The 13,118-nt window shown below is 35.3% G+C and overlaps 1 protein-coding gene across 3 annotated transcripts in view; it reads right to left on the reverse strand.

The window, feature by feature from the left end:
• LOC106459808 (cAMP-specific 3',5'-cyclic phosphodiesterase 4C-like) overlaps window positions 1–13,118 on the reverse strand; it is a 130,061-nt gene that overhangs the window by 85,396 nt on the left and 31,547 nt on the right. Inside the window, exon 1 of one of the 3 annotated variants that reach the window (XM_022386353.1) lies at window positions 11,358–12,093. The exons of the other annotated variants lie outside the window; for them this stretch is intronic. Coding sequence (XP_022242061.1) covers window positions 11,358–11,521 — 164 coding nt within the window. The 5' untranslated portion in view covers window positions 11,522–12,093. Of the gene's footprint in view, window positions 1–11,357; window positions 12,094–13,118 lie in introns of those variants that run through there. 3 annotated transcript variants of the gene reach the window in all.

Here is a 13,118-nt window from a genome sequence, read left to right on the forward strand (position 1 = left end):
ACCAACTATTCTTCCTCTAACAAAATCTGACAATTCGAGAAAACCTTGAGTTCTAGGCATGTTGTAGCACAAGATAATTAGTGTGCGGACAATTTTCATTTGTATAGTGCTCTGTGAACACAAATTAGTTAGCATAAATCAGTTAACTGATTAAAAATTAGGTGTCTATTTACTTGTGACCACTCAGTGTATATATATATATATATATATATGTATGTATATGCACGCATCAACACAACCTAAAACTTTCCTTTGGCTATCTATATATACGGCTTTAGAACTTTAAAAACTCTATAAAGTCTGCATGCATATATATAGATATAAATACTAGCGAACATACATTGCATGTGCATGCATGTATAAAATTCATGCAGTTCCAAAATCCAGTCCATGCACCATTCCAGTATAGTTCAGTAGTCCCTCCTATCCAGTGTTTACAAACTCCCCATTAAGCTACAGGGTATACATACAGTAGATACATATATTTTACAAGTATATACATAACATGTAGTATGCATCATAGTGATCATACATACAGTACCACTCTCAATGATAACGTTGTCTCAATGATATCAGGAGCAACAGTTATCCAATCTGCATGAAGCAAATCCAAAGGTTGTCATTGTTTCCCGAGAGATCATACACCAACTGTGTATTTGATTAGACTAAACAGTTTCAAGTAGGATAGCATTGCTAATACAGATTTATGTCCATGATGAACATAAAAAACTAAGGAAACAAGATTATTAAAAATGTAATTTAAAAACGGGGAATATGGATCTTCAAAAAATCATAACCAAGATAGGTAGCTCGAAGTGAAAATAGAATCGCAAAAAAGTAAACAACAGGCTTGAGACAGGTTTGACACATAGTGTTAACATTATTTCCTGAAGCTACAAATCTTTATATTGGCTCCATGACTGAAGTACTATACTAGAGAATATGGAGGACCAACCATATACTGAATATTTTATATGAACTGATATAAGGTTACAGACGCTATTTATAATAACTATATTAGTTAATTTGGTCCATTTATTCTATGTAATCTATATATTTAGCTGGTTTTGATTAGAAATTAATAATAACACTAACCAACAAGAAAAAAAACATTTTCTCTGCTACTAGAAAAAATGCAAATGTTTTTGAGTGATTTGACGATGCTGATTCTAAAAATCATGTTGAAAACTACTGATTGCCTATAGTGTTCGAGTTATGCTATATTTATTCAAAATGTTCTTATATTTCGTGAAAATAACAATTTTCTTTAATAACTTTATTTATTCATTGAAAATTACATTTAAGAACATATAATCTGCATGCTTTGATAATTGCTTTCATATTCACAGCATGAGCAACAGGAATCGACGTCTTTGTGTTCCCACTGTGCAAAAGTACAGTTTTCAGACTAACTTTAGATGAGGACGATGTTTAGTGCCTTTAGCCTTCCTTTAGTGCATCAATATTTATACAGAAACAAAAAGCAGGTAAGAGAAGCAAACTTTGATGGCGACTTCAGTAAATTGAATTTCTTGTTCCTGGAGCTAATAAATTCCATTGATGTAAACGAGAGCCAAGAAGTTACCCATGCTGCTTTGATAGAGACAAGTCACGAATCAGATCATTTAGCTCTTCTTGTGTGAACAAATGAGGCAATTTATGTTGAGGTGCCACAGGAATAGAATTACTAGATGAAGAGGATGAATATGATTCATTATCTTCTTCGCAAGATAGCTCTTCTGTTTCCAGTTGACTGGTGGATGTGGCACTGGAAGATCATCCCTATGAAGTACTGGTTTCATTGAAGATGCAATATCTGGATATTTAATGTATTGTTTTGTTTTTCTGAATATCCAAAAACATTAGTCATGCAAAAATAGCAGTCAGTTATATGATCTGTGGGTTCACGCTATATCATGGAAACTTCAAATGGTATACTTGCTCTAAGTGCAAACTGTATAACACATATGTGAAGCCCAATGTTCTTTTGGTCACCAAATTTACACCCAAAATAGTGGTAGTAAGCTACCTTTATCTTGTGTTTGATGCTTTTCTTTCGTGAAACTGCAATATATTTTCCACAAATGTAACAGAAACTGTTTGGGTGATTTTTGCACTTTTAAGCTTTACTTGAACTGGAGGCAACCAGCATTTCCAATGATTTTCTAAAAACATTTATGTTTACAGAACTAGAGTTTAAAAGATTTTAGAAAACAAAGTTTTGCAGAATTTGATTATATTGCGGGTATGATGTGAAGAAGTAGATCGGACTTTCTTTTGACAGTGTGCAGAGCGAGGCAAAGTGATCAACTGAGTGAGCGAGAGGCAATTAAGAGAGAGGCGCCTGACTCCGTCCCTTTTATGCTCCCTCAGGGAACTTTTCGAATATTCTAACAAACTGAGCACATGATGGTTTTGTGATTTCTGGGCGGAGCAGATGAGCGTGAGAATAAAAGCAAAAGTGGTCAATTCGCTCGAATTATATCGAGAACAAATAGCATATATGAATAATATATTTGGAATTTCACACTAATACAATACAGTTAGTGTTTGAAGTTATCAAAATGTATGTCTTTTACCCATTAAACTGTCCAAGTAAACTTAATTTAACAGCATAAATCTATTGTACTGAGTTGATTGTATGGTATTTCACATATTGCTGATAACATACTGATAAAAAGATATTACAATAACTCAAAATCTTGATGTGATGCACTAATTCTGACTGCATTTTTGAAATCAACACCAGAAATTTTATTTATTGTTCAATGTAATCAATAAAACAATTTATGCATTTTAAATTTTTTGTGTGAATTCTTTGAGAATTAACATTATTAACACTTAATTAATGAAGTAGAAAAAAAGCTTTGTATTATCTTTTAAGATGTTTAAATATCGCGTATTAATTGTATATTAATATATCGTTAAATGTTTTTAAACATTTTCCCCACAGATTACAGAAGGCTAAGTGTGTTTATTTCTTTGTTGTTAAGCGCATAACTACACGATGGGCTATCTGTGCTACGCACACTACTGATATCGAAACCCATCTTTTTAGCGTTAGAACTTTTAAGACTTACCGCTGAGCCACTGGGGAAACTAAAAGTAAAGTACGTTATATTAAAATGCTTTTGGAACCTGATCATATCATTACAGTTCATGTCATCCTGCAGCATAATTGCATTTCACACAACTCCTTCCTGTCGCTTTCCATAACCCGTCTAGTGTACGAGGACGACAGTTTCACAGCGCTCGTTTCAACAGTCCGATCTCACAGGAATCCATAAGTGCCGCGTCCTGCAACTTGATCGGCATATCTTCTTATGTATTATACAAAACCTGTTTCATTCTCCGGCTGCTTGAGGTATTGAATGGTTCAATGGGAGGTATGACTGGAAGCCTTATCATGGTCAACCCGTATCCTGTTGCCGTATCCTTCTTGATTATGTTTCATACTGTTGCTTAGGGCAAGTGGACGACTTTTGCTACTACCTTTTGTGTTCGTGTATTCTCACCTGTTACAAGATACTGCACTTTGCTTACTAAGGCTTACGACTTGTTGCAGGTTTCTTTCTGGATGGTCCTGGTGTCTTAAAATGATCAATATTCCATTGTTTTCCAATGCCATTAGGTACAAGGGGTGTCCCCAATCTAAACACGTCTTTATTATATGAGTGTATGAATATTTTACATCTAAAAGAGCTGCTACATACCAGTTCCCAAAAGTGAACAATTTTCGATGGCATCAAACAATATAACACGTGATTAAATTACAATCCGCTCTACCTCAACTTCATATCGGCTCTAGTTGTCACGTGACTTGTTGATTTGCATACTCCAAATCGACTTAATATAATGTAATCAACCCTGTACAAGTGTGCTCTTAGTCTTCAGTAAGTCTAAACGCTTCGAAATAATTATTCAGAAAATACTATAACATTAATGAAAATTCATGAACAGTTGACTGCGGGGTTAGAATGTGTGCGATGGTCTGACATTTATCATCACATACTGTCAGTAGTCACAAGAAGCGCCTTCATTTAGTGAGAAATGTTAGAGGGATTCTTTGCTTCAATCAGGTTCTTCTTCAGTGACACGTTTGTCCTGTTACCATGGTTACCATGGTTGTGTATTTTATGGAATTATTCAGTAGTAAAAAGTGGAATTCGTTTCATATAAGAATAGAACATTATTTATTCTTTATTTAGCTTAGGGCGCATCTTTATTTTTTAACTTCAGTTTCCTCCAATGTTCATCTTTAACCCTACTGACTTTCATGGTTTTAACATAATTAATATTCCCAGTCCGGATTTCATTTCACATTTTGCTTGCGTCACTGAGTTCGAAACGAGGCACAGATATTCTCAAGACTTGACAAAAATGTTGAAAATTACGAAACATCAACGAAATTGTTCCTTATTTTCGAGCTGTTCAGGTGGCAGCTCCACCTGTCATGTACTTGTTGAGGTCCGCTATGAACGTCAAGAAACCTACTAGTTGAATCTTTTAGGTTTTGTTGTTGTTGTTAAGCACAAAGCTAAACAATGGACTATCTGTGCTTTATGCACATGGGTATCGAAACCGACTTTTAGCGTTGTAAGCCTGCAGACTTACCGTTAAGTCACTGAACAGCGAGTTGAATGTTTCTACGTCGATACCAGTCCATTGAGGCTCAAATGTATTTTTACTGATTGAAGAAAGCCCATGAAAATGTAACTTTTCTAAATTAATTACACTTTACGTAAGCTCATCAAAGTGTCATTAGTCACAATTTATTTTTTTTGGATTTTCGATGATACATTATTAATATACTAATAGTTTCTGGTTACAGCACATTTTACGTTTCCAAATATATGATGTCAAAAAGTGATCAAAATAATAAATACAGGGTGGTCCAAAATTATTTTTCCCGTTTCAAAATTTACTTATTAAATAACTAAAGAAATAAAACCATGCAGTTATAAAAATTTTGTAGCCCAACTCAAACAGTTTTTATTATCATGTATTTTGTTGTTCGTTTTACTCCAGTGAGTAGTATTACCCCGTAAAATGGCAACCGTGTCAGAAAAGGCTCAATGCGTCGTTTGGTTTGCAGAGAGACCAAGTCAGTGACTGTGGTACAGCGGATTTACAGACGCTGTACCACAGTTACAGAAGTATGAGGGTATGTTAAGGATATCGTGTATCGCACACCTTTAGCAAACAACACGGAGCTAAAGACCAGGATAACGGATGCTATCGCCACTGTAACTGTGGGCATGTTGCAGCGAACGTGGATTGAAATTGAATATCAGTTAGACATGCTGAGAGCTACAAAGGGTACACACGTAGAAGTCTACTGACATGTTAATAAAAACTGTTTGAGTTGGATACAAGATGTTGAAAAATGCATGGTGGTATTTCCTTAGCTAGTTAATTATTAAATTTTTAAATAGGAAAGATAATTTTGAACAACACTGTATTTATTTAAATTGTATAACGCACAGTTTATCCTTAAATAAACAAAATCATGTGATAGGTTATAACGTACGATGTGATGTATTCTTCAACCAACAAAACAAACGTAATACGTTATGAAGTACATCTAATTTATCATTAAACCAACAATATGCATGCGATACGTTACAACATACGGCCTAGTTTTTCTTTAAACCATTTTACGCCAAGTTTACGCCGAAAGCAACAAAAGTCATGTGATATGTTGAAACATATAGTCTAATTTAATCTTAAACAAAGAATAGCGTGGATACATTTACAGCCTATGGGCTAGCTTATTAGAATGCGTGCGGCCTAATTCATCGTCATACCTACCAAAGTCTTGTTATATGTTATAACCTGGGTCTAGTTTATCTTTATAGCAACATAAGTCATGTAATACGTTATTATGTCCGGTCTAATTAACCCTGTAAAACGAATAAGCTGTTTTAATAATGCATAAATCATGATTTGGGTATTTTTGTCGCTTAACCATCTATCATATATATATATATATATACCTGTTTATACTGGGAGTCTCCTGAAACCTTGAGGCAAAGAGCTATCTGTGAAAAACACATTGAATCAAAGAGCTATCTAAGAAAAACATGTTGAGTCACAGCGTTATCTAAGAAAAATATCTTGAGTCAAAGAGGTATCTAAAAAAACCATTTTGAGTTAAAGCGTTATCTAAGAAAGCATCTTGAGTCAAAGCGTTATTTAAGATACAATCCAGATTAATTGCTGCATATTTTAAAGTTTCGACACCTGAAGACAAGGTTCTACCTAGCAAGCTGAAAATAATATCATAAGCGAGTCAACGTAATATATCCAGTTCAATGAATTTTCGTTATACTGAAGGTATTATTATTAATGTCTTAGCTTACAAATAATAAAGATTCAAAACTATATAGTGGTCTGGCTGAAGTTATTATTATTAACGTCTTATCTCAGAAATAATCAAGGTTCAGAACTATATAGAGGCTTAGTTCAAGGTATTGTTATTAACGTTTTACCTTAGAAATGATCAAGACTTGGAACTATATAGTGGTCTAGCTGAAGGCATTGTTATTGTTGCGTCAGCGAGGTTACGTGACTCGTTCTCTCGAACCTTCGGGAATTGTCGGGAGATTACTAGATATAGGGTAGTCTGGTATATATAAGAGGGTGACGGGACAATAATAATAATGTGTGTAGACAGTGAGTAATTGATCTGCAGTCAAGAGAGTATTATTGAGCACATTCGCTGTTATAGCGTTTGTTTTAGCGCGATTGTTGAAATTAAGTGTATCGTAAAGTTATATTCGGAAAGAATAAACCAGTTTTATTAAGTAAGGACTTGTGTCGCTAAAGTTTCGTCGGAACGAAGTTACGGAAAGTTAATTAACAAACGGAGACGTAACAATATCAACGTCTTATGTCAGAAATAATCAAGGTTCAGAACTATATAGTGGTCTGGCTGAAGTTATTATTATTAACGTCTTATCTCAGAAATAATATAGTTCTGAGTCTTGATTGAGGTCTAGCTGAAGGCATTGTTATCAACGTCTTATCTCAGAAATGATTAAGATTCGAAACTATATAGAGGTCTAGCTGAATGTATTATTACTAACGTCTTCATTATTAAGGATATCATTATTAACGTCTTACCTAAAAAGTGATCAAGATTCAGGACTATATAGAGACCTAGCTGTAGGTATTGTTATTATTATTATCATCTTACCATACAAGTGATCAATATACACCGCTAAGGATCTATGTGAAGTTATCATTATTAACGTCTTATTATAGAAGGTATCATTAATAACCTCTTATTTTAGAAGTGATCATGATTCACTGTTGGATATCCAGCTGAATGTGTCGCTAATACCTCAAAGCAAAGTATCAACCAAACAGCAATCAGAATTCCCTGCTAGAAACCTAAATGAACGTGTCACTATATTTAGAGGCAACATATCTCTCCAAGGGGAATTAGAATCCTCTTTAGAGACCTAGCTGAATTAGTCTCTAAACCGTGAGGCAGTTGAAAACATCAAACAGAATGTTTACAGGATATCTAAAGTTCTTCTTAAAACTCTAACTTTAAAGAATTGTATGCAGTTCTTAAAATTTTTACAGTTAAAGTCGGCAACTCGTAATAAACACTAGAAGCAATCTGATTACGAGTTCTACAAGCCGACTGAGATAGCCCAAGAGATTTGTCAGATTCATTTCTTAATGATTAAAGAAGTGAAACCTGAGATTCATAACTATAGCCGGCTGAAGGCGGGTTTGAAGAGCTTGAAGAACCCACCGCAAAACTTCAGTGGCGCAAAAATTGTAAAAATTTAGAAAAATATAATAACAACCAAAGAGATATTTATACCGAAAGTGTGTTTGTGCAGAACTTAAATTAATATCACATCGAATACCGGAAAACTGAACACCAGATAAGGTCTTATTTTATATATATATATATATGTGAAAACCAAATTATAGACATTTTTCCAAATACGTTTATTGCTCTAAGAATTTTATTAAATTTGCCCGTTAGTGTGGCAAGTGGCGAAAGACTATAGTTGATTAAAAAAGTTTTGCTTTCTACAACGGGACAAGAGAGAACAAAAGGCCTAGCAATTGTTTGTTTGTTTTTGAATTTCGCGCAAAGCTACACGAAGGTTATCTGCGCTAGCCGTCCCTAATTTAGCAGTGTAAGACTAGAGGGAAGGCAGCTAGTCATCACCACCCACCGCCAACTCTTGGGCTACTCTTTTACCAACGAATAGTGGGATTGACCATCACAATATACGCCCTCACGGCTGAAAGGGCGAGCATGTTTGGTGTGACGGGGATTCGAACCCGCGACCCTCAGATTGCGAGTCGAGTGCCTTAACCACCTGGCCATGCCGGGCCTAGACCTAGCAATAATGAATACGAAACAGCCAGAGAAATTAACATGAACAAAGTAAGGAAAAGTTTTGTCATGTTAAAAGCTCATAAAGTTCCATTTTCTATAGACTAGTCTTTGTTTTTGTATATGCATTTTTCTACTGTGTACCATTTTTGTATTCTGTATTCCAAATTTTTTAAAAGAAAACATTAAAAATTTTGTAAAACAGAAAAATAAATGAAAACATAAGACTTGAAAAAGGGCACCCTTCAATTTTTGAAATTGAGTTGGCACTGTCCATAACACTCTAGGCAAGATAGTTTAGTTGACTAAAGCATTTTAAACAAGAATCGCAGGTTCGAATCCCTTCTGGTTTCAGTATTTACTTATTCAAGGAAATGCTAATTGAGTGTGTCAATATTTCTTATACTCTTTGTGTTATACTCAAAGAACGAGGAAGAGTTACTGAGAAGACATTTAATTCAACGTAGTACTTTACTAGAATTAATCTAAGGACTGGTAAGTTTTCCACATCCTGGATACCTTAACCTAAATTGTCAGTATATCGCGTTGCATGTTTTTACGATATATTTGCTCGCCTTGGATTTGAATCCGAGACCGACCTATTAAGGTGCTAGACGAGTACTCTACCAACAAACTAAAGGGGTGGTCCCTTAGATTTTGCTAATAAGGCATTTTTAACTACCAAAACAACTACATTTTTATTCCGTCACAAACGAGGCCCGTCCTCGGGCCTAACATAAGGGTCGTGGGACAGACACTACTTTGGCGCCAATGTAGCATTTGTATCACGATGTATTCCCCACATCAAGATTTGAACATTAGATCTTTCGCATCATAGACAAATGCTCTGCTAACTGAGCAAAGAGCTGGGCACTCTAAGGTTTCTTAGTAAGGCACTTTTAACTATTCAAACTACTACAACTGTAAGCCAACGTCAGTTTAAATGAGAGTGGTAAACACACAATCATGTTGTTTCTGATTGGTAGTTGAACTGGTTGGTTTCTATATTTCAACTTTTGAGTTCTAAGAAGCATACTTACTTAAAAACCGCACCGTATTTCGGAAGGCGATTTATAGAGGTCATTAAACTCGACACAAACAATAATGATTTTCAGCACTGTTTTCCCAAGATGGCTACACGTATTTTGATTGTATGAGAGAGTAGAGTCCAAACTTACCTATCTATTATCATTAAAATGATAAACTGAATGTGAATGATATTCCTTACCATTTACAGCTACAGCTGGAGAATACAATTATCTACAGGGGTGAGTAGAAGTTAATGTAGAAGTTGGGTGTGGCAAAATATATTATACTAGCAAAAACGCCGCCCTAAGGGCAACTGTTCGGTCAGGATCTTAGAGAGATTAACGGTGTGCTTCTCTGTCACAGAATTACTTCTAATTTCTTCTCACTGGATCTTGACCAGCAATTTGATGTTCTTCTGTATTTCAGATTTGTTCCTTGTTTCTTCTCACTGGATCTTGACCAGCAATTTGATGTTCTTCTGTATTTCAGGTTTGTTCCTTGTTTCTTTTCACTGGATCTTGACCAGCAATTTGATGTTCTTCTGTATTTCAGGTTTGTTCCTTGTTTCTTCTCACTGGATCTTGACCAGCAATTTGATGTTCTTCTGTATTTCAGGTTTGTTCCTTGTTTCTTCTCACTAGATCTTGACCAGCAATTTGATGTTCTTCTGTATTTCAGATTTGTTCCTTGTTTCTTCTCACTGGATCTTGACCAGTAATTTGATGTTCTTCTGTATTTTAGGTTTGCTCCTTGTTTCTTTTTCACTGGATCTTGACCAGCAATTTGATGTTCTTCTGTATTTCAGGTTTGTTCCTTGTTTCTTCTCACTGGATCTTGACCAGCAATTTGATGTTCTTCTGTATTTCAGGTTTGTTCCTTGTTTCTTCTCACTGGATCTTGACCAGCAATTTGATGTTCTTCTGTATTTCAGGTTTGTTCCTTGTTTCTTCTCACTGGATCTTGCCTCATGACTTGGTGAGTAAGCCTATCTATCTTTCTGTAACTTGCATCCTAACGTTTTATTTTTTTTTTCAAAGTTTCAGACTTTCTCCGTGATAGGTCACTTTTCCGTTTTCCAATTTTTGGCATTGTAATTTTCGATGTTTTTGACCAGATTATACTCATAAAAGTAAAAAAAAAATATTTGTTTAACTTACGGAGATCGAATTACTGTAAAACATTCCTGCAGATTTGTTTGCAACGAACTCCGTATTAAGGACTTGCGATTCCTTCAGTCACAGAACAATTAAATTCATAGCGTACGATTGGATTCTTTTAGCAGAAAAAGTCACTTTTCTTGTGAAATATCACAATGATTCTCCACTAGGAAGACTCAGTTTCAAGTTCTGAATTAAACACACTTTACCACAATTTTATGTTTTATTTAAAAATTAATTTCGTTGATAATAATACAAAATTAAAAAGGAAGCATTAAGGAAATTATTAAGGGAAAAAAATGTTATAAAATAAGGTCCTATTATTTCTTTAACTTTCGTTTTATAACATTTTTAGGACATAACAGTTTTGCGAACAGACGGATATCAGCCTCTTATATAAGTAGATTGTACAGTTGGTACTATAGTGTTGGGACTAAAGAAGATATTACGAAGACAATTGAGAGAATTTTAGTTATTGTTTGTTTTAGAGTAGGACGTTAGAAAATCTAATTATGTTCTAAATGAAACAACTCTATAGACACTTTTGCCCCACCCTGTTCAGCTATCGATTACTGCACAGAAACGTCAGTTAACCTGAATTTGTACTACCTGTAAAACAATTCTACTGATTAGTCCCAACTACAGAAAATTATAGGTTTCTCTTTTTACTGTTAAGCAGTGAGAGCTTTGCATGCGATATCTGGTATGGATTTATTAAACTAAGTGTTTAGATGTGGATGCTCAAAATAACTTATCATTACTTGCAAGATATAAAGCTATTTCGTTACTATGACAACACTTACCTGACATTCTTGCGACTGAACACCTGTCCTCGTGATTTCTTATCGTGAAAATCGCGCGAAAGAACACGAATAGAACTACTACTGGAAGAGACTGTCACCCTGTGGCTTTCTACTCGCCGGGACGTCCGCACAGTTCGCGCAGAGTGTCGGTTAGAAAAATTCATAATCTGGCTGACCGATTTATAGGTTAATTCTTGTTGAATAAAACCTCGAATGATAAAGTAGTCTTGCCAAAAGAAACTTGTGTCCTTTACAACCTTTTTTCTCTATGATTATCATACACTTACTTCCCTGATTGCAGTTGGGGTTCGTCACCGGCAGTATAATATGGCAGAAAGCTGAGTCAACTAGTTTACGAAAACTTTACTTTAGTTGCCCTAAAAACAAACTTTATGCCACCCATTTCTACGCAATAACCGCATCTTGTTTGTATATTGCACAGTAATGCTAAAACGAAGGCTGCATTAAAACGCAACTTTGTGTAAGGTCCTAAACTTGTTCCCTTCCTTTACCCGGAATTTGCACGTGCACAAAGTTGCTTCAGCGACATACTTGAAATGGCTTACATTGAAAAGGAGGCTTCACTCGGGTCGACGGAGCCAAATAATTCTACCACGCGATGAGACGTTGCTATGACGCAATTTAAATCCAAAGTGGTGGTTAGTTGGCAATGTCATTAGTTTTTACTAGCTCAGTTGAAACTCATTACAACAAATAATTTTACAAATTAAAGGTGAAATGGATACCAACAAACTTGCTACAGTTCCACTAACATTACTTCATATGCCAGTTGACAAAGGTTTAGCGAGGAAACACAGCCTCGACAGCATAAACAGCGATCTCAGAATAGCAAGAACCAGTTCTGTGCTGCCATGTGGCTTTTCCTGTTCGTGTGTTCGTTCTAAACAGCTTGTTGCAGCTGCTGAACACAGCAAGATCTCCTTCTGCTCACTGTTGCCTGCGTTTGATGCGAAGTAGAGACAAGTTCTCCTTCTGCTCACTGTTGCCTGCGTTTGATGTGAAGTAGAGACAAGATCTCCTTCTGCTCACTGTTATCTGCGTTTGATGTGAAGTAGAGACAAGATCTCCTTCTGCTCACTGTTGCCTGCGTTTGATGTGAAGTAGAAAGTGAAAGATGTAATAGCTCTCCCACTCGGACCGAAAAACAGGTTTCCTAGTAACCATATCAGCCAATTGTTAGTACTAGCTTAAAGGTTAAAATCTGAGCCCTCCTTATCGTTGTGTGCTTTAAATTATTACTGGCGACTGACATAAACATATTGAACAACGGAAACTTGGTGATTTCAAAATGCTAAACTCTATAGCGTGTCACGTGATATGTAAAATAACAAAATAAATATATATATATGTTAGAGAAAATGTGTTTCTATACAAGTGTTTCTATTAATGCAACATGATTATTATTATCCTCCTCCCACAAATAAGTGTCAGTAACACCCAAAACAAAGGAAACACTTTCGATATTTATAACACCAATACAACACACCGAAGCTGCCACTTTATGACTTTCTCCATTTTCCTCTACAGCAACCATGATTAAAATCTTATTTGTCGTAATATTCATCATACAAATGCTGAACCTTTTTTTTTTACTTCAATTACGAAGGTAATCGTGCGTATTAAATGGATTAAGGACTGACCGAACCTCGTGAGATATTAGTATGATTACAACCGAATATATTGGTAACAACGAACGTATCCGGTTAAAAATTCAACGAATATAGATTTTAGTACTTCATG

Source organism: Limulus polyphemus, unplaced genomic scaffold, assembly GCF_000517525.1.
Source record: "Limulus polyphemus unplaced genomic scaffold, Limulus_polyphemus-2.1.2 Scaffold663, whole genome shotgun sequence".
Classification (NCBI taxonomy): domain Eukaryota; kingdom Metazoa; phylum Arthropoda; class Merostomata; order Xiphosura; family Limulidae; genus Limulus; species Limulus polyphemus.